Genomic DNA, 23291 nt, shown 5'->3' on the forward strand with positions numbered 1-23291 from the left:
TTGGGGCATGGTCCCTGGGCATGATGGTTGCAGAGTTTTCACGGAAAGGATTTCAGTAAATAACATACTGCTTTTCATTTTCACTGGCCCATGGACAGACAGCACAACAAGGCAAGAACTTAGGGGTTTAGACATATGAGCTGCATCTCAAAAGCTCTTCTCTTCCCACCTTGCTAGTTCTCTTCAGAACCTCCATGGGGAGGCACTGAAGAGATCCTCTCTGCTGCTCCTTGTAAGTGAGTAATCCCTGGTGTTATCCAAGCTCCAACTTGGCCTGGGTTCTAGATTGCTTGAATGATGAAGGTCTTGACCGTCTTTTGTTTAATATCTTCTGAAAACTGCTATCGCTTCCCCCTTCTTTTCTCCTCAAAGCTAAACATTCTCAGTTCCTTTTATCTCTTCTCATAAGACTTTCCAGGCCTCCTAATCAATTTATTGTTGTATTTTTACATTCCAGTTTGTCTGAATACTTTTTAAAGAATTTGACACAGTACTCAATAAAGGGGTCTCGCTAATACAGACCATTGCTTCCCTTGATTTAGAAGCCCTACGTCTGTTAATTATCCAAAATATTATTTGCTATCATTGAGTATGTGTATATGTATAAAAACATTTAGTTTAACAGTTAGTGATGTTCCCCCTTTGTAAACCTGTGTGCCTATCAGTTCTGGTTTCCATAATCTGAGCCCTTGGATCAAGGGTGTCAAACTCGCGTTGTCATGGTATTGTCACGTGATGTATCACGACTTCTTTCCCCTTCGCTAAACCAGGTGCAGGTGTGGCCGATGCATGATGCACCCGACCCGCGGACTGCGAGTTTGACAATCCTGCTTTAGATCAATACACAAGCATCTGTTATCCCAATTAAATCATGGATATGCTGTATGATTTAGATAAATTCTATACTTCATCATTTTTATCTTTTGTAAATGTGTGTGTGTGGGGGGGAGGAGTGAATTAGAAATAACATTTTATTGGACAGCTCTGAGAATTGATTGTTACATTTTGAATTTAATTTAAGCAGATAAAGAGGTAAGCAATGAACTCCCATATCTAAGATTGATCTGTACCCACTAATTTACTAGATAATGTAAAAACTTAGTTCTCCTTGCTTTATCACACACACATCCCTTATGCAGCATGAGTATAATGTACTGCTCTCTTTCAAAGCCTTTGTAAAAATCATGGAAGTGGTTATAATAGCTTCAGTGTATATTATGAATGTAAAGTAGTGGCTAAAAGCAGTGTTTAAGGATCTTGTTGCATTCAAGGATTTTCTAGAGTGAATTGTGATGATTCTTTCTCTAGCATGCCATGATGCTTCCTGTCCTAACACACCACATCCGTTACCATCAGTGTCTGATGCATTTGGACAGACTAATAGGCTACATTTTTAAAGACCGGTGTTTATTGCAGGTGAGCTCATGTTGACAATCATATACTTCAGTAAGACTACTGTACTAAGTTGGGATAAAATGAAGGGAACAGGAAAGAAATGTATTGGTATCTTCCTATTGCTGTTTAAATCCATTTGCCCAAATATGAGTGCCCTCCAAATGTGTGGCCTTCAATTCTAGGATCCCCCTCATCCTTCTCCAGAATCCAATTCATTCAGGCCGATTGCTATAGCTAATAGAGCCTAGATCCATGATGGCAAACCTATGGCATCATAGGTTCATCATCATGTGGCTCACGGAGCCTTCTTTGCGAGCATGCGAGCCATCGCCCAGCTCAGCTCCACTACACATGCACGCAAGCTTCCAGCCGGCCAGCTGATTTTCAGGTCTCCCCTGCAAGAGGGAGACACGTGGCGGGACCTACCTTTCTCCTCACTTTCTGCTGCCTGTGCCTTCCCAGATCTCCGGAGATTCCCCTCCCAGCGCTGTTTTGGGAGGTGAGGCTTCCCCTCCCCCAGCCGTTTTGGAGGCTTTCGCCCCAGCTGTGGGATTGCAAAGGATGTCAGCAATGTTATCCAAAGAAGTCAACATTTCCTAGAACTTGCAATCCCTGATAAGATTGCAAGATCTTGCTCGTTTTATTGGCTTTGGAGATGATCATGTTCTGAAAATGTTGCTGACCTTTGGAATAAGAAATAAGTAGAAACAAATGTGGATGAGGAAGACAAGTATGGAAAGCAGGATGTGGACATAGATGGAAACAGAAGTTTGGAAAGATGGTTTCCCATATGTAATCTTAACATCTATATTTGGTATTCAATATATGGGCAATCCATTAACTTTGGTCTGAGTTTCGCAATTTATTTATTTTATTATTTATTATTTAAATTTTTATACCGCCCTTCTCCCGAAGGACTCAGGGCGGTGTACAGCCAAGATTAAAACAATTAAATATACAAAATTAAAATATCAATTAAAATACATATTCAATAATGGCCAAATTAAAACCGTCAAATTGACCCAAACTAAAATACCCCATATAAAATTACTAAAAATTCAAAATTTGAAAATTTAAAAATCAAACCAGTCCCGCTTGGATAAATAAATAAGTTTTCGATTCACGGCGAAAGGTCCGAAGGTCAGATAGTTGGCACAAACCGGGGGGAAGTTCGTTCCAGAGGGTAGGTGCTCCAACAGAGAAGGCCCTTCCCCTGGGGGCCGCCAGCCGACATTGTTTGGCGGATGGCACCCTGAGAAGACCCTCTCTGTGAGAGCGTACGGGTCGGTGGGAGGCATAAGGTAACAGCAGGCGGTCCCGTAAGTACAAGGTCCTGTCAGTCCTGCTGACAGAACAAGTTTGAAATTAAGAGATCTTGAACTTGACATAAACGACAGGTGACAGTCATGACCCTCTTCAACTGATGTTCTAGTTATCACCCTGCCTAGAGCAGGATATTCTGCTACTCGTGCCTTGTTCACCAATAGCTGGACTACTGCAAGGCATACTATTTGGAGAGAACGCAGAAGCTGCAACGTGTTCACAATGTGACAGCCACACTGTTGGGGGGCAACCTTGCCGTTTAGAATAATACCTACTGTGAGGCCACAGGACTGGCTGCTAGTAGGTTTCATGGGCCAGTTCTAAGTGGTGTTTATCCCCTAAAAGCTGTGTATGGTGTATCATTTGACACTGCACATTGCTGAATATGATTCTGCTAAGCAACTCTGAAGAAAAGCCTCCATTCTTCGGAACATACTTTCCCCAGAAATACATCTGGTCCTCCCTTTCCATTTTCAAAGGCAATTAAAATAAAACTTTTCCTTTGTGCTTTCGACCAGTATTGATAATGGGTCTGCAAAGAGTTTGTCATTTTAATGATCACCTCATTATTTTATTCTGTTTAATTCTACTTTGTGGTTCATCGTCTACTGACACAATTGATCGCAGTGGTTTACAAATATTGCAAAATGAACAAAGAAGCACATAAATATCCTGGTGATGATGAAACACAATGTAATATTAAATATAAGAAGCTCTTGGGCTGAATACCTAAACATAAGCCCAGGTATCTGAAAAGAAGCTTACTGGGCAGAGTGGGGCTTCCTTCTGAATTGTCATGCATAGCATTTCACAGGTACTATCATACTTGAACTCAGAATTATATTGTATTATAATTATATTGTATTATATTATATTGTATTAATATTATAGTATAGAATATTAATATAATATATACTATAATATAATATAGTATTAATATTATAGTATATTTGCCTGTGATATTATCATATCAAATAATGAGGATTTGTTAGATAGGAAGAGAGAAATGTGCTTTTAATACCTATATATCACTAGCTTTCTTTCGTCAGGAGTGGGGAGGGACAGATAAGAATTTCTTTCACCTAGCTAAATGATACACTTCCAACAACATTTGGAAAAGCATGAACAACTCACTCCTGAGACTGAACCTAGTTAAATTTCTCTGGGGTTTCACTGAACGTTTGAAATTGAATGAACTTTGTTCGTTGTGTTTCAGTTTGATTTTGGGATTCTGCTTTTTAGCTTGCCATGACTCACCCAAGCCATCACTTGAACTTTGGAATGAATCCAGACCATGCCAGAAATTCCTTATCAAATTGTGGGATTCGGCAACCCAAATATGGGGATAGGAAAGTTCACCATATGCATATGAGGAAGAAAGGTCAGTTTGATTGTCTTTCCTGTTGCCATTTCCTCCTCTGATGTGAGCATTGAAGTTGCTTGCAAGAGTTCTTCATTTGAACCTTTTTAAAAAGCAAGTTGGAGAAGAGAAGCAGAACATTTATTGTTTCTTTATAAATATCCTCCCTGTAATTATCTGGCTACTGTGGTATCTTGGTACTCAACTGCCTTGAAACTCACCAAATTTGGTACTCAATGCATTTTGACATGAAAATTTTGCCCTGGTATTCATCATTTGTTTGGTACTTGACACACAAGCTATCTAGAACTTGTCGATGTTGGTGGCTTTGTGACTCACTACATTATTCCTTATAGGAAAAATTTGTTCGATGCTCATCATTTTTGGTACTGATTGAACCTCCCAGAACCAATTAACAATGAGTATCGAGGTACCACTGTATATTAGACCAGAGGAAATTATCTTACCATACTGAAAGGAAGCTACAATATTGAATATATGAATGCATTTTTAAATGTGATGTTGTATTTTACAGGTATAAACACTTTGATCAATATTATGTCACGTCTTGGTCAAGATGATCCAACTCCTTCCAGGTAGGTGTATAAACATTTATTTTTTTACATTGGGCATAAGAAAGATGCATTAAAAGTGTGTGGCAGTGATATTCACATTATGTAATGCCTGCATTAATTATTTGATGTGAACAAGTCTTCGGAATTTCAGTTGAATTAATAGGAACATGGTGCATTTACAATGAGAGAGCACGTGGTTTAAAACGCTTGAGAAGATACAAGTTCACAAATGCAGAAAGACAGCTGGTTCCATACAAACTAGGATTTGCAACTCAGCAGTCAGATTCAAGTAAAGTCTACGAAGAGCTAGTTTGTGTTTTATTTCTTGACTGCTTGTTGGCTTTATTATTGTTAGTTGATCCTGAAAGGCAGAAACTATCCATCACTTCAATATTTTTCATTGTCAATTCTAATATTTTGTACTGTTTCAAATATTCAAAGTACATCAGAATTTCTGGCTAATGGCCCTAGTCCTGAAGCCCAACCATCATTTAATAAGTAATACTATGTTGTCAACTGCCAATAAATTCTGGTCTGAGAGGATTGACTAGGCAGGGCTATAGGCTAAGTGATGTTTACAGCAGGTGAGAGTAAGGGGAAAGAATGAGCTCTAATTGAAGTATGCAGTCCTGAAGGTGCCAAGCCACATATGGCTTTATAAATCAAAATTATCCCTTTGAATTGCAACTAGAAATCTGTTGGTAACCAATATGGGGCAGAATTGCATAGGTGTAATGTGAACATAATACTCTCACCTTTTTGGCCTTCTGGAAGGATATCAAACTCGGCTTTGCTGTTGGCCTGGGCCCCCGAATGGGGCGTTCACTGCTGGAGGTGGCTGATGGGATAAGAAGATTTCATCCCCATTGTATCCATCTCTTGGTTCTGGTTTCAGTATAGTTTTAAAATCATAATCCTTGCAGTTTTAATGATTAAATGTTTAAATAATTTTTATTTATGGTACTTTATAACTTGTAAACTTATAGGGGAGGTGAGTGGCATAATGAATGAATTAATGAAAAAATAATAAAATAAAATAAAATAAAATAAAATAATAATAAATAAAATAGTGACTAGCACCAGTCAATACATGCAACACTGCTTTTAGCCAATTGTGTTTTTGAGATGGACTTCAAAGGAGTTCCATGTTCATTGTCAAACTGTGTGGTGATAAAGTCATCAGCATAGCCGGGTGGTCCTGCTGTAGAATGAGTCTCCTGTACCTTTTCTTCTTATGACTTACGGAGAGAAATGGGGGCTAGAGGATATATCAGTGCTGATATATTCCATGGAAAATTACTATTTCAAGCAGGCATGACAATTTCAAAGTTATATGGAGTTTGCTTTTTATTCTGAATAATTAAGATAGCAAAGTACATTACAATTTCATATTATTTCCTTATTGCCTATTGTTTCCAATATTCCAATAAAGATATTTTTCTCCAGATCAGTTTTTACTTTCTTTAAATGTCATTATTTTTCTTCATATGCTCAAACTTCATAAAGTAATATAGATTTCTCATAAAGTATTATAGCCCAAATACTTGTGCAGACCAATCATATCCATATAGCATAGGAACATTTTCCAGAAATGTTTACAATTCAGAATTTAATTGGAACCCTGCCTTTCAGTTTGTGTGGAGAGCTGCATTTTATAGACTGTGTTTCATTCTTAGGCTATATCTGACAGCACTATGTAATTACAGCAGTGTCATATATACTACTGTGGAATTATTTTGATGCTGTTCTCTTTTTTTCTCCACAGAAAATTACAGTATAGTTAAATCAAATCTTTATTCCCTCCCCTCATTCTTAATTAAATTCAATCTGTACTTAATTACTTTTAATCTTTCTCTGTGTGTGTGGGGAGAGAGAGAGGGAGATCTGGTATGTGTAATATACAAGTGAGATGTATACCGTAAATAGGTGTGCAATCCAACATAGGGCCCTGGCTGTGCTTATTTAAGACTGAATTCTTACATACGGTCTGCAAATTATTGATACTAATTATGGGGCAGGATAAGGACCTGTGCAATATTTTGAAATTCTACCTCAATTATTTCTTAGTTGCATTGGAAACTACCATATATTGAGTCCAAATAGTGATCCATTTAGACTTGTTTCATTGACAATATCTGACGGTGGTTTTGGGGCAGCGCTTTTCATGAAAAACTCTGTTCTGTGGTCCTTCATTTAAACTTCTCTGTCTTGAATGCCACTAGGAACGATCATCTTTCTCTCATAATGATGATGCCAGAAGATCTAGATTGAATTTTTGGTTTATTTATTTTTCACATGGCTTTCCCCAGCTCCATGTGTTATTTTTCATATGTCCATCTTGGGCCTACATATTTCAGCTGGTTTGGCTAGTTAATTGTGAGTGCCAGAAGCTACTCACCTGCTAACCCCTGCCCCCCCCCAAGAAATCTTATAGTGAAGCAGCAGAAAGCTGGATCTACAGTATATGTGTTTATTGCAGTATAAATCTTTTTTGTTTGATGTGTTTATTATCTCTACCCTTAACCCTTGATGCCACTTTTGGAATCTGATGGAAGAAATAATTCTAACTTGCAAATGAAAGCCTAGTTAGCTATCTAGCCACATCAGATGTTTAAAAATATATTATTACCATGAATTGACCATAATTTTTTTTCCTGATTACCATCATTGAATTTCTGATCACCAATGGCAATCTTTTTTTGGGGGGGGATGTCTCCCAGTCCTGCTCTCAGTATTTTGCTTTCCTGCACTGCACGATAATCTTTAGAGGCCTATTGATCTCTTTGGCTGTAGGTCTGACTATTTCCTTCTTGTTTAAAAGGCAAGGACACTTCTAAGAATTGTGCAAGCACCTATGTAGAAATGCAGGGAAAGTTTCCTTTCAGGTCATTGGGTCCATCTATTTCAGTACTGCATTTTCTACATGGCCCAGTGACTATTTCCAAAGTTTCAGGCAGTAGTTCTTTTCTAGAGAGAAATACTAAGGATTGAATATGTAATGTTTTGCATGTGAAGCATGTAGTTCCCTCATAAGCTGTAATCTTGCTTGTACCTAGAGAATAAAAACGCTGAAGAAGACGAAGGGTCAGGCTCACTATTATAGCGGTTTCAAGAAACAGCGCGCTCCCTGCGAGGTGCTGTTCTTTTTTGTGTGCCTGGCACCAAGAGTCTGTAGATGGCCTAGAGGGAGGCATTTCTTTTAAATCATTGACAGGCATAACAGCACACGGAAAAGTCCCTCGCAGCAGGCTTTTGCACGTCATTATCCTCTCTTTTACTAATCAGTCAACACAAAATTATAATCTGCCTTATTACCTTTCAGGCCGCCTGTGGCTTTTGTATGGCGGAGAAGAAGCCCAGATATTCACTGTTGTGCATCGGGAATTCAGCATTCCAAAGAAAAAAACTGCAGGAGGCTAACTTTCTCTGCTTATTGCCCAAAGAAATGATGGGTAGCTGTTTTCCATCAGCAGTGTCACTTGAGCTTGCAAGAATCACTCTTAATCGTCTTTGCATTCCTTTGCAGGATTAACCACAACGAACGCTTGGAATTTTTGGGAGATGCTGTGGTTGAGTTTTTAACTAGGTAAGTGTTTGCGTTCAGGTCCGACACCTGGTTCTGCCAGGCAATAAATCATTCTTTTCTCATCTCTTAACCCCATTTAATAACTGAGAACAGATAGGCAGCCCTCAAAATATGCTGCACAGCAACAAATCCTACCATACCTTTTGTGTTGGTTGTGGGAGACTTGGAATGTAACTAACTAAATTAGAGGGGGAAATGTGGTCCAATCCTGTTTTTAAACCTATACAATACATCTCTGGCCAGTGATTTTTGGGGGGTATGATTTCATCATTGTTAACAATAAAATTTACTGACCTCCAAATCTGTACCTTTTTTATTTCTGATGTGCCAAGCATTTAATTGTACATATGCCTTTTGGCATATTTTGAGTTCAGTTTACGTATTTTGAACATTGCTTGTTTTCCCTTAGAGATAGGAAATGAAAACCGTTAGACAGGGATTTGCCTAGCATTACTTCTGCCCTGCCCCACCATTTCATTGATTGAAGCACCAAGTGTATTTTCCCTCAACTTGTCTAATGAACCAAGTGCCTCCAAATCTGGTTGGGCCTACATTCTGAATTGACCTAAGTCTCTGTCTAACTACTGTTGCAAACACTATACTTGTCAACTGTTGGAATTTTGTTAGGATGGTCCAGCAAATAGTTGAATTAAAAAGTGGGCTTCCCTTACATATCCTGCCTGTTTCAAGAAATGATCATAGAAGCTGAGGAGCTGAGAGAGATGAAACGCCGGAGAAGACACCTAGAGAGTGTTTGGAGGTCCAGCCGTTCCGAGGCTGATCGGACACTAGTGAGGTCCTTTACTAGGACCTACCTAGTGGCAATGAGGGAGGCGAAGCGTTCCTCCGTTTCCACCCTCATTGCATCGGCAGATAACCGCCTGGCCGCCCTGTTTCGGGTGACCCGTTCCCTCCTTCAACAGGAGGGACGGGATGACCCCCTGCAGGGACGAGCCGAGGAGTTTAACGGTTATCTATACGATAAAATCGTTCAGCTTTGTGATGGCTTGGACCATGATTGCGATGATTCAGCCGAGGTGGCAGAGACTCGTCTTGTTGAGGTTATTTGGGATGAGTTTGATTCTGTGGCTCTCGAGGACGTGGACAGGTTGCTGGGGAGGTTGCATGCAACTACGTGTTTACTGGACCCGTGTCCTTCCTGGTTAGTACTGGCTGCTCAGGAAGTGACACGAGGCTGGCTCCAGGGGTTTATAAATGCTTCTTTGGTTGAAGGGGTTTTCCCCACCACCTTGAAGGAGGCGGTGGTGAGACCTCTCCTGAAGAGGCCTTCCCTGGACCCAGCTATTTTGGGAAATTATCGTCCAGTCTCCAACCTTCGCTTTTTAGCGAAGGTTGTAGAGAGTGTGGTTGCATGGCAGCTTCCCCGGCACCTGGAGGAAGCTGTCTATCTAGACCCGTTCCAGTCCGGCTTCCGACCCGGTTACAGCACGGAGACGGCTTTGGTCGCGTTGGTGGATGACCTCTGGAGGGCCAGGGCCAGGGGTTGTTCCTCTGCCTTGGTCCTATTAGATCTCTCAGCGGCTTTTGATACCATCGACCATGGTATCCTGCTGCGCCGGTTGGAGGGATTGGGAGTGGGAGGCACCGTTTATCGGTGGTTCTCCTCCTATCTCTCCGACCGGTCGCAGACGGTGTTGACAGGGGGGCAGAGGTCGTCCTCGAGGTGCCTCACTTGTGGGGTACCTCAGGGGTCGATTCTCTCGCCTACCCTGTTGAACATCTACATGAAGCCGCTGGGTGAGGTCATCAGTGGTTTCGGGGTGAGTTATCATCTGTACGCTGATGATACTCAGCTGTACTTTTCCACCCCGGACCACCCCAACGAAGCGGTCGAAGTGCTGTCCCGGTACCTGGAAGCCGTACGGGTCTGGATGGGGAGAAACAGACTCAAGCTCAATCCCTCCAAGACGGAGTGGCTGTGGATGCCGGCACTCCGGTACAGTCAGCTGCATCTGCAGCTGACTGTTGGGGGCGAGTTAGTGGCCCCAAAGGAGGTGGTTCGCAACTTGGGCGTCCTCCTGGATGGTCGGCTGTCCTTTGATGAACATCTGCCGGCCGTCACCAGGAGGGCCTTTTACCAAGTTCGCTTGTTTCGCCAGTTGCGTCCCTTCCTTGACCGGGATGCCTTATGCACAGTCACTCACGCTCTGGTTATGTCTCGGCTGGATTATTGCAATGCTCTCTACATGGGGCTGCCCTTGAGGTGCACCCGGAGGCTGCAGTTAGTCCAGAATGCAGCTGCGCGAGTGGTAATGGGAGCCGCTCGTGGCTCCCATGTAACACCACTGCTCCATAGTCTGCACTGGCTTCCTGTAGTCTTTCGGGTGCGCTTCAAGATCCTGGTTACCACCTTTAAAGCGCTCCATGGCTTAGGACCCGGGTACTTACGAGACCGCCTGCTGTTACCTTATGCCTCCCATCAACCCGTACGCTCTCACAGAGAGGGCCTTCTCAGGGTGCTGTCCGCCAAACAATGTCGGCTGGCGGCCCCCAGGAGTAGGGCCTTCTCTGTGGGAGCACCGACGCTCTGGAACGAACTCCCCCCTGGCTTACGTCAAGTGCCTGATCTTCGGACCTTTCGTCGTGAGCTAAAAACATATTTATTCATTCAAGCAGGACTGGCATTAATAGTTGATTTTAAATTGGGGTTTTAGTAATATTTTAAATTTTTAAATCTTTTAAATTATCGGCCGTTTAGTAATAGTTCATTTTAAATTCTTTTAATTGCATATATTCTGTATTTTATTCTGGCTGTACACCGCCCTGAGTCCTTCGAGAGAAGGACGATATAAAAATTTAATAAAATAAAATAAATAAAATAAATTTAAAAAAATAAAATAAAATAAATAAATAAATAAATAAAGAATTAGATTCATTTTAAAATCTACCCGAAAGTTGGTTTATAATGACTTGGTAAGACCAACTTGGACCATCCAGTTTTGGTCGCCACGATATAAAAAGGATGTTGAGACTCTAGAAAGAGTGCAAAGGAGAGCAACAAAGATGATTAGGGGACTGGAGGCTAAAACATATAAAAAAACGGTTGGAGGATTGGTGATGTCTAGTTTAATGAAAAGAAGGATTAGGGGTGATATGGCAGTATCTAAGGGACTGCCACAAAGACGAGGGGGTCAACCATTGGGGAAATTCAAAAATTTTCCCTACCGGTTCTGTGGGTGTGGCTTGGTGTTCATTTGACCAGGAAAACCAACTATCACACTTTACACAAAAATAACACAAAAGCTACACAACTGACTCACACACAATGCAAGAGCAGCTGGAGTTCTCACAAAATGGCCCCTGCAACAAGCAGGAACCTTACAGAGTCACAGAGAGTTCAAAAACAAACTCACACACTTTTTTTTTACTTTTTTGAAGCTATTTTTTTACTACCGCTTCTGGCAAACCAGTACCATTTTCACTACCGGTTCCAGCGAACCTTCCTTAACCGGTACTATTTCACCCTGGGGTCAACCTATTCTCCAAAGCACCTGAGGGCAGGACAAGAAGCAATGAATGGAAACTAATCAAGGAGTGAAGCAACCTTGCCTCCATATGTTATGGGTTCTCCAACACTGGAGGTTTTAAGAAGAGATTGGACAACTATTTGTCAAAATGGTAGACGGTTTCCTGCCTGAGCAAGGGATCAGACTAGAAGACCTCCAAGGTCCCTTCCAACTTTGTTATTTTGTCATTTAGACATGATACTAAGCCCAAATTATAACTGAGCAAAGTCTTCTATCCCTATTGTTGTTATTTCCTTAGTGGCTGGAATAACGCAGGTAAAATGAAGATCCTTTATTATCTCCTGGCCTTCATGCATTTCTTTTGTTTCTTTTTAAAAATATTTTTAAAATATCTCCTTTCCCTTCTAGTCTCCTTAAACTAGTAACCTACAATTGGAGATTAGTGTCTTATTTTTGACATGCCTAAAGCTGAAGAGTGTTAGAAGACTCAAGAAATCTACTTATTATCCCGATGGGATGTTTCCCAAGTATTGGGTTTTTGCCTTGTCCCTTTTTTATTGGCTCATTTCTTCCATCCATTGGTTTCAGAGTAATTGCTATGTTACATTTTTGGGATGTTACTGTAGAGGAGAATAAAAGAAGTCCATAGATATTTCTGAAGTTTAATACCATATTCAGACCGAAAGCATGCTAGAGTAAAGTAAAAGGCTCATGTTTTTGTTCCATTAAATGTAATTTAGAATTCCTCACAACTGTTCTGAGCAGTGGCTAGTTTAGGACTAAAATGCTTCTAAGTTTATAGCCAGCAAATAAAAGATATACATCTTTTGAGATGGTGTCATCTTCTTATCATAGAACTCCTTGATCTTTCTGCCTATAATTTCAAGCATGATGTGAGTTTCCAAGTAAATCTTGAAAAATTTCTTCCCTTTCAAAGTCTGTTATTCATTAATCCTGACCTCATAAAGGACAGCTTGGCATTCTGCCATTTTAGGAGCAGGCAATCACATACATATATTCACAGTTTTTTTAAAAAATAAATCACTAAGATCACTAAGTTCCTTCCAGTTAATGGATGATCACTCAATCATTTTGGCTTTGTATGTTTTTTCAAAAGTACTAAAAAATGACCAAAAAAAAAAAAATTCCCCGTAAAATTGACTTTTCATAGCTTAGTGAAAACAGCAGCCATTTTCTTGATAAATGTTATTTGTGAGAGAAGGCAGTATAAAAAAAATAATAAAAACCTGAGGTAACAGCTTTCAAAACCAATTTCAGATCTCAGCTGTGTTAGGAAAGGTAGTTGTTTTATTTAAAGAGAGGCTCTAAAAATATTGCAGCATTACAGATAAAGGAGAAAAAAATCTGCCACTCAATGCCTTCTAACAACTACTTTGAAAGAGTAGTTTGGAGCTGTTGTCTTTTTTTGTATTAAAAATATTTTTTTAAAAAAAAATCCTAAAAATAATATATTTTGAATGACAGCTGATTTATGTGATGCCATCACATATTGTCATGTTTTACTATTTTGGATTATGGAGTACTTTTTTTTCCCCATTTATTTTCTTGAGACTTGAAAATCGGCGCGGTGAACATGTAACTTCTTCTAATGTCATTTCTGTGAATCACATACAGTAGAATCCTCACCACAAACTTTCTGAAATCAAAAGTACAGCTCTGACGCCTATTTACTGAAGAAGAAGATCAGACAGGCAAACACAGAAGCCCAAGGGAATTTAATCTGCAAAAGATCTTCCCATCACACTGCAAACTCACAGTTAAATTCTTTTCATAAGAATCTCCTTCTTTCCTCTCAGCAAGGGAATTTGTCCTCTCACCAAAGTCTCACTGCTTCACAACATTGTTACTCTGATGCTACTAGTCTTGGGCTGCAAATATCAGTCAATCATGGCACAAAAGCATACAGATGCAGAAAACTATGAAGTGACTACAAGTTCATCAGGACTTTTTTTTTTTTTTTTTTGGTCAAAAGCTAAGACTGCTTACTTTGGACTTTCCACAGCTGACATAAATCCTCTAAACCCACTCTTAAGAGCATGAAGCTTGAATCTGTAAAATTATTTGAGAAACAGGTCTTATCCTTCTCAGATACAGTCATTCTTTTGAGCAACCTTGCTTAGGTTCACACTATAGATTTATTAGGTTAAATATACTCCCAGATAAATCTCCACATAATGAGATTGAATTCAGGGCCATTTATTTTGAAGGAACCGTGGCTAGGCCATGTCTCTGAAATTCTACATTTTCATCCGATCATTTCTATAAAAAACATGCAAAGAGGATGAATAAATGTTTTAAAGTCAGTTTTTTCCAGGAATTAATGTATGAATGAGGTTAATGATGCGCTTATAGAATCAATTTTATCTTTTTCTTTTAACATTTATTTCTCTCTTCTTTTTTTTTTTTAAGAAGCTTTTAGTACCTTGCAGAATTGTTCTAAAACTAAAACTCCTGAATTTAATGAGAGCCACAATACATCATGGAAGTTGTTATTTGGTCTGTCTGCCTTCCTTTCCTTTCCTTTCCTTTCCTTTCCTTTCCTTTCCTTTCCTTTCCTTTCCTTTCCTTTCCTTTCCTTTCCTTTCCTTTCCTCCCCTCCCTCCCTCCCTCAATAGATTCATATTTTATTGACAGTACAAAGTATGAAAAAGTAAGCAGAGAAACCCTTGTTCTTATTTTACTGGAATAAGCTGTATGAAAGCTACTTCCCTGTGGCTTCTTCTGCTCTAGGAGTGTCAAACTCGCATTGTCATGGCGTCATCACGTGATGTATCAGGACTTTTTCCCCCCTTTGCTAAACCGGGCGTGGGCGTGGCCAGCATGTGGCGCATCCGGCCCGCGGTCTGCAAGTTTGACAGCCCTGTTCTACTCCTTCAGTAATTGGAGGAAAACACCAAATGCATGACTTGTTTTTCTACTCACTTAATCAAGAAGAGAGAGGGAGCAGGAATTAAATAACATTGATCATGGCATTTTTCTGGATTGGTTGCAAGGATTAGGAGTGGGCAGCAGGGTGCTGTGCTGGTTTTTCAAGGCTGCTTCCAGTCAATGTTTATAGAGGAAGAAAGGTCAGCCAATGGCTTCTGCTGTGGAGTGCTGTAGGCTTGGTGCTCTTTTCTCTATTTTTATTGGTTACATGAAGTTGCTGGGTGAAGCTATTCATTGGTTCAGAGTGGAGTATCATAAATATGCAGCTAATATTCTATTATGTATCTCTGCTCTGGACCATCCAAGTGATACTGTAGGAATCCTGTTCGGTGTCTGAAAGCTGGGGCCTGGATGAGGAACAACAGACCTCAGCTCAATCTTAGTGAAATCAAATAGCTTTGTGTTTTAGCACCCCTGGTTCTATGGAACTTCCCTGTCTTGTTCTAGATGGGGTTGCTCTGCCTTGGGCAGATCCTCTGTGCCATACGAGGGTCCTTCTGGACTCATAGCTCCTGCTTGATGAGCAGGTAGCAGCCATGGCAAGGAGGCCTTTGTTGCACAGTTTGGTATTGTACGCTTGTTGTAGCCATTCCTGGACTGGGGGAGGGGGGGGGGTTCACAGTCACCCATGCACTAGTCCCAAATAGATTACTGCAAAGTGGTCTACATGGGGCTGCACTTGAAGAGGATTTGGACGCTTCACTTATTTATTTATTTATTTATTTGCCAACAAATACAAGAAAACAAGTAACAGAGTAGACACAGACATGGACACATGAATTTTTTTTGGCACACACACACACACACACACAGAGGATATAAATTGACAAAACATAGCCATAAACACATAGAATAATTACATATAATTGGGGACAGTAGGACAGGGACGGTAGGCACACTGGTGCATTTATGCACGCCCCCTTGGGGACCTCTTAAGAAACATGAAAGGTCTATGTTAGACAGTTTAAAATAAAAGGTATGGGGATTAGCGAGACTAACAACAGGATCAGGTAGATTGTTCCAGACATTTACTACTCTATTGCAAAAGTCATATTGCCTACAATTAAGATTAGAGCGAATTACATTGAGTTTATATCTATTGATGGCCCTTGTATTATTACGGTTGAAATTAAAGTATCCATTTACAGGTAGAACATTTTGGTAAATAATCTTACGAACTAAGCATAGGTCAAAACATAGACAACATAGTTCGAGGCTTTCTAGATTTAAGATTTCAAGCCTGGTGGTATACGGAATTTTATTTTGAGCAGAAGATTTGAGAACTCTCCTAGTAAAATATCTCTGGACCCTCTCTAATGTAATGATGTCTGAAATACAGTGAGGGTTCCAGGCAGGTGAACAGTAATCAAGTATAGGTCTGGCAAAGGTTTGGTGCTGGCCATTTGGCATATGTGACACCTCTGCTCTGTGCGCTGCAGTTCAAGGTGCTGTTAGTTAGCTTCAAAGATCTTCATGGGTTGGGGATGGGTTACTTATGGAAATATCTCTTTTCCGATTTACCCATCCTGTTATATCTGGTAGAAAAAACCTGCTTCAGTTCCCATTGGCAAGAAAGTGTCCTCTGTCTTTCCTGCTGTGGTGCCCATCAGAAATTAGCTTTGCTCTGATCCTTCTGGTCTTTTACAAGGCACTTAAAAAAACCCTCTCTTTAGAGTTGGGGCCCTGGACAGTGTAGGCCCCTGTCATGGCTTGTTTGAATGGCTGAGAATCTTCTTGATTGCTATTTTTATGATACTTCATTGCTTTTTTAACTCTGGATGATTTTGTTTCTTATTCACTTTTAGTTGTGATCATCATATGGTATGGGTGATTGTTTATTTATTCCTAAATAAATAAATTGGGAAAGAATTGCATCACAGAGGTCACTTTCATATGATGTCTGCCCATCTTTGTTTTTTTTTTTTAAAAAAAATATTGCCACTAAAACCTTTATTCTACTATACTGAAATAGTTTCAAGGCTGGTAGAGTTTAGGAATGCACACTACCATCTCTGCAGAAATCAGATAGAAGTAAATTCGGAATGGTTATTTCATTGACAGGAACATATATCAGCGGTAGAGAGTATATGGATCATTATGTGATTTTTATCTTTATTTCCAGTGTCCATCTGTACTATTTGTTCCCAAGCTTGGAGGAAGGAGGATTAGCAACATACCGTACTGCCATTGTTCAGAATCAGCATCTTGCAATGCTGGCTAAGGTATATATGGTTATTATTGCATCTTTTTTTTTATTTGCATTTATATCCCGCCCTTCTCCTAAGACTCAGGGCGGCTTACACTATGTTAGCAATAGTCTTCATCCTATTTGTATATTTATATACATAGTCAACTTATTGCCCCCAACAATCTGGGTCCTCATTTTACCTGCCTTATAAAGGATGGAAGGCTGAGTCAACTTTGGGCCTGGTGGGACTAGAACCTGCAGTAATTGCAAGCAGCTGTGTTGATAACAGACTGCATTAGTCTGTTGAGCCACCAGAGGCCCATTTTGGTTTGTGATAACTATAATGTCTGGCTGATAGGTTGATTCATCCCATCCCTTGCTTTTTTGCAAAGTCTTTGTATGTAACCACATGCCTCCAGAAATTATGAATACTCCAACACTGGAAGTTTTTAAGAAGTGATTGGACAACCATTTGTCAAAATAGTATAGGGTTTCCTGCCTGAGCAGGGGGTTGGACTAGAAGACCTCCAAGGTCCCTTCCAACTCTGCTATTCTGTCATTCTCTTCCATTATTCAGATTAGCTTTCGAGTTTTCAGGTTTTGTTAGTGGCCTAAAGCTGATGCTGCTCAAGCCTTCAAATCATGAGACTCAATCTCTAATATTACTGCAAAGGCTATAGGGGCAGAAAAGAGATAAAATGCTTTGTATTGTAGAAATCTTGCAGTGATCATAAGGAAGTTAATATATTCTGCATGTTAAAATAAATAGGAACTTATGGAAGGAACTCAATTGCAGGTGAGTCTTTCAGTTTATGGTTCAAAACATAAAATCTGATTCCTCCTAATATCTTGGTCCCAATTTATGGAATCTCCTGATTAGCCATTGCTTGTGATTCTAAAATCTAAGATACCTGGAAGACATCAAGGTGTGTTCTGAACCAATATGTTGCAGGAATAGCATTGAGCTCTTTTGTACACAAGTCATATTTTTATGATCTGGTCTATCAACCTGTTGAAAGGACGTTAATAATTTCCATTATGTCTATGGAATGTGATTACAAATGAAGGTGTGTCTTTGCTAAGAAATGGCTGAAAGTGATGGGTATTCAGTTTTCATCACAAATTCTTAAGACTAAATTATGTTCTTGGGAACTGGTAAAATATTTCCTTAATGAAATGTTGGAATGCAAAACCTATTCTAAATAGATCAAATTGAAAAGGTCAGAACTGCCAAAGTGAGTTTGAGCAACTATGCGGTTGCCCTATTGATGACATGGTCTGATATTTCAGCCTTCAGAAGAGGCATTTGAAAGCTCTTAGTTGGGGTGCTAAAATATAAAGTTGGGTTTGGTAATTCACATATAACTCTGACCCAACTGACCCAACATAAAACAGCACAGGAAAAAGAAAAAGGATATTTCTTTTACTAGTTATTTGTAATCTGCTGGCCTATATTGATATTATGCTTTAAGGACCTTTAGAGTTTTTGATGCTCTCTGATCTTGGTTGTTCTCTACAGATGCTTCATTACCTTCTAAGTAACATCATCAGTGCTAGTCATGATGTTATCTAGTTCAATAATGAAACATCTCCAAGCAATCAAGCTCAGAGAACATCAAGGACTTTGCAATTCAACCCTGAGCTCTTCTATTAAGGAACATTGTTACTTTTGTGTTTGTGTATATAATTTTATATATTGTATACTATACATAGTAGTATATTTTATTATAGGGTTTTCTTTGTTTTGTTACGTTGGTATTCCTCTCAACTCCATTAATGGCCTTCATTAGCAGTTCCTTCTAGCCTGGCCCATTGCAGATTCGTAGGGCCCCAAGTTTTATCATCCAGATGGAATTGACTATGTAAGATGGGATGTTGGGGTGATCGACATGGGTTTATAAAGTTGCTGGAGGCTGTTATAAAGAATCCCTGAAAATTTAGTAAGTAAAGTTTTTTCACTATAGCTACAAGAGAAGCTTTAGTTGCTAAACAGTATCAATAGATCAGTTAGTGAATGGGCCTCAGAATGGCAAATGAAGTAAGCAAACAAAAAGAAATTTATGTTGGCGCACAAGAATATTTAAATTTCACACATATATTAGTGGGAGCTGAGATAGCAGTGAGTGTTTAGGAAAGAGATCTTGAAATTGAAGACAACTATGAAGATATCAACACAGTGTACAGCTGCTATAAAAAAGAATGAATTTGTAGGAGGAGACAGAACTAGGAGGCAGAGTTAAGCACGCCATCAGTTTAGAGTCATTAGGTTGCCTCAGATGGTCCAAGTACAACCTCTCTTGAATTCCGCTGACCCTTATCTGGCACCAATTTTGAACTGAACTTTCGTTGATTAGATTCTTGTATATAGTAAAAAGCAGTAAATCCTTTTTGAACTGCAACTTAGTGAACAGTCCTGATCCTTTGCGCCTGAGAGAATTCCATGCACAAGAGTATTAGGAAGGGAATTAGAGCAGCCAGTTTTGGAGACTCCCTCTCCCTTTCCCCACTTTTTTTGGAATTATATGACATTTCTGGTGAGCACATTTTAAAAATAATGGAGGAACCAAAAAAGGGGCAGCATAGAGAAATCAAAATTATTAGAGGGCTAGAACATTTCCCTTAGTCACCCCATGAGGGGAAATTGTAGGGTCTTGATCTGTATCTGAGAGTAAAGTTGAATGAAGAGATACAGAATTTGCAGGATTTGGAACATGTGAACAGAGATATTTTTTCTTCCATGTTTACAATATCAGATATCGAGGCTATTCCTGAAAATAAATGAGCCAAGGTCCAGAATCACTAGCAGGAGAACTGACTTACATGACACGTCGAACTGGAGTTTGGTAACATGAGATGTGGTGAGGACCATAGGGCCTTCTGCTTGAGCAGATGAGAAGACCTCCAAGGTCCCTTCCAACCCTATTTTCTTTGTCTAAAATTAAATAAAGGAAAGATTAGGTTTAGATTTTTTTTTCTTGATGGCTATTGAGTATCTCTTCAAACACTGGCAAAATGCCTCAAACGCCAGTTACAGGGAAACAGTGGTGAAGAAATGTTTGTCTTCCTAAATGCATTTGGTTTACTATTGTATGACAGATTGGATTGGATGGCTTAATAACTGTATCCAGCAGGCTTCTACTAGGCTACTATAGCAATAGACTTATATACCACCTCATAGTACTTTATAGCACTCTCTGAGCAATTTATAGAGTCAACATATTGCCCCCCCAACAAACTGGGTCCTCATTTTACTGATTTTGGAAGGATGGAAAGCCGAGTCAGCTTTGAGCCGACCAGGATCGAACTCCAGGCTGTGGGCAGAGTTAGTCTGCAATACTACATTCTAACCACTGTGCCACCAAGGCTCCTCTCTTCCTGCTCTGGAAGCAGTTTGAATTCTGGCCTCTCCCCTTGAGTTCTGATTTTGTTTGCCTGAAAATTATTCCCACTAACAATCCTCCTAAATACCACCGTAATACGAGAGTCTGCCTTCTGAAAAATTTATGGGGATACTAGATGATACTGAAAATGTCGAAATGACTTGCTTATAACCGAAAGAGTTTTTGATTGATCTTTCAATTTACTTTCCCTTAACCAGTGCCACTTATGCTCCCAAACATACATAGTTCATTGATTTCCCCTTACACTTCTTAGATGCCTCTAAGTCCCCCTCTCTCAATTTTCATCATCTCTCTCTACACCTTTTGCCAGATGTCATTGCTCTTTATCCTTGTGAACATTTATTCTGAAGCTATTGTTCTCTGACTGTCCTGAACATCATTAATATGAAGCAGACAGGTTTATGTTTTGTCTTCATGCCAGATTTATACCTCTCGATTCAAGGGTGCAAATAGGAAGTTGTTCAGGTGGTTGTGTTTCATCTTTCTCCATATTTAGGATTCGTTTTGAATTCTGAGCATGCAGCAATAGCAAAAGGAGAGGTTTCAGAGAAGCTGGGGGTTTTCTTCCCCTTGGTTGGCTCTTCTTATGCAGATGCTGTAGTCCAGCTGTGAGAGGGTTTGGTTATCTTTCTAGATTTCAAAGGAAAACTGGAATCATTCTGTCATTTTTTGCTTTACTTGCTTGTCTACTCAAAATTGATTTGTCCTCCAAGTTGACACAGCTCACATTTAGATCTGTGTTAGGTGGGGAGATTTAGTTTCCTGTGATTTGTTCCTACAAAGTTCCAGAACGACATGAAATGCAAACTCTATGAGAGGGGCTGGATAATCGGATTATTTCCATGCCCGTACTGATAAAAAGATGGCAAGACACACTTTTCTAGCCTGGTTCCTGGAGATAGTTTAGGTGCTTCAAGGATATAGTAATGTCTGAATCAAATTTCACTTGCTTTTTTTGTGTATTTTGGATTCTGTATCCAAAAAAGAGTAGATTTAAAACTCATATTTTAAAGAAAACCAAGTAATCCTATTCCTTCAGCATTTTCCAGCATCTGGGTTGTTTTCCTATTTGGCATTGCTGATTGTGAGTTTATAACCACGGAGAGTAAAATTGCCACTAACTTCCATGAGAAGAACATCATCAAAACACATTTCTATATGTTTGGCTTAAAGTGATTGGCCATAGGGAACTCTTGCATCTCTGCCTCTATAGAGGAGATTCGAAGAAAAGAGAAAGTTCAGTGTATCACCCAAGGCCCTTTTTTTCTAAACCTACTTCTGCCGATCTTTTTCTGAATACTGACCCTTCACTGTTGAAGCCTCATATGAGTTTTTGGCTACAATCTCCAGCCTTCATTGAGGAAAAGCAGTGCCGCCCATGCTTAGAGAATATTGTAAAGAGAGGGGTTATTTATTTATTTGAATGTATTTATTTATTTAGTTAGTTAGTTAGTTAGTTAGTTAGTTTGTTGTTGTTAGTTGCGAAGTCGTGTCCGACCCATCGCGACCCCATGGACAACATTCCTCCACGCCTTCCTGTCCTCTACCACCCTCTGGAGTCCATTTAAACTCATGCCTACTGCTTCAGTGACTCCGTCCAGCCACCTCGTTCTCTGTCATCCCGTTCTTCTTTTGCCCTCAATCGTTCCCAGCATTAGGCTCTGCTCCAGTGAGTCCTCCCTTCTCATTAGGTGGCCAAAGTATTTCAGTTTCATCTTCAGGATCTGACCTTCTAAACAGCAGTCAAGGTTGATCTCCTCCAGGACTGATTGGTTTGATCGCCTTGCAGTCCAAGGGACTCGCAGGAGTCTTCTCCAGCACCGGAGTTCAAAGGCCTCAATTCTTTGGCGCTCAGCCTTTCTTATGGTCCAACCTTCACAGCCATACATTGCAACCGGGAAAACCATAGCTTTGACTATACGCACTTTGGTTGGCAGGGTGATGTCTCTGCTTTTTAGTATGCTGTCTAGATTTGCCATAGCTTTCCTCCCCAGGAGCAAGCGTCTTTTAATTTCTTGGCTGCAGTTAGTTAATTACTATCCCCCTTTATTACTTTTACAAGTAATTCAAAGCAGCAGACATATTCAACACACCTTCCTCCTCCTGTTTTCCCCACAACAACAACCCAGTGAGGTGGGTTGGGCCGAGAAAGAGTGACTGGGGGCTGTTGGGATCTTGTTGGGTGGGGAAGGACTCTTTTCCAGAGGGCAAACACTGCAACCCGGAAGATGAGTGTCCATGGTTCCAATAGATCAGCAGTCCCACACCTTTTGGCCACCAGGGACCAGTTCTGTAGAGAGAGGTTTTTCTGTGGACCAGAGGGGGCGTGGTATCGCATGCTGCCTGCATCCCATGGAACGGGCTTTGTTTGTTTGTGTGACCCGGATTCTGGCATGTTGCGGCCCAGTGCCTGTCCGCGGACAGGGGGTGGAGGACCTCTGCAATAGATAACATTGCTTATTTGAAAAAGCTTGTAGCACACCAAACCTGCCAGATCAAGTCAGCTAGGCAGATACTATGGGAGATAGGCGGTTCCTTACGTAACCAGGCCCTATGCCTTGTGAGGCTTTATAAATGACAACAGCACCTTATAATAATTGAAATAATATTGTACAATAGTTCAGTATAAATCTCTGTACATATAACTAAGTCTGTTCATTCTTAAAATAGCAAAAAAAATCTCATAGGTAGCACTTGGCTTAAGACTGTAATTGAAACCAGAATTATGGTCCTAAGTCCCTACGGTCGTAATAAGGCATCGCATGGCCAGCGCCAATTTTACAACATTTTTATGGCAGTCATTAAGTGACTACCATATTTGTTTAGCGAATTTATTTTCCCCCATGGGTTTTTTTGGGCAGAAATTGGAAGTAATTTGTATTTCTGGGTGGTGGGGTGGTGGTCACAAAGTAAGTCATGTGACTGTGGGGTGTTTCAAACATCTGTAAAGGTGAGCTGATTGCCAAGCACCTAAAATGCAATTGCGTGGCCATCTGTGCTTGTGCAACCAATGTAATTCTGAAAAC

General features: G+C 40.2%; 1 protein-coding gene across 4 annotated transcripts in view; it reads left to right on the plus strand.

Moving 5' to 3' along the window:
* DROSHA (drosha ribonuclease III) overlaps positions 1-23291 on the plus strand; it is a 119729-nt gene that overhangs the window by 50155 nt on the left and 46283 nt on the right. For all 4 annotated transcript variants that reach the window (XM_058175250.1, XM_058175252.1, XM_058175253.1 and 1 more), the window contains 5 exons: positions 1309-1416; positions 3961-4099; positions 4614-4674; positions 8180-8239; positions 16799-16898. In XM_058175250.1, the coding sequence (XP_058031233.1) occupies positions 1309-1416; positions 3961-4099; positions 4614-4674; positions 8180-8239; positions 16799-16898 (468 nt within the window). The remainder of the gene's footprint in view (positions 1-1308; positions 1417-3960; positions 4100-4613; positions 4675-8179; positions 8240-16798; positions 16899-23291) is intronic.

The sequence above is a fragment of the Ahaetulla prasina genome, chromosome 3 (assembly GCF_028640845.1).
Source record: "Ahaetulla prasina isolate Xishuangbanna chromosome 3, ASM2864084v1, whole genome shotgun sequence".
Lineage (NCBI taxonomy): Eukaryota > Metazoa > Chordata > Lepidosauria > Squamata > Colubridae > Ahaetulla > Ahaetulla prasina.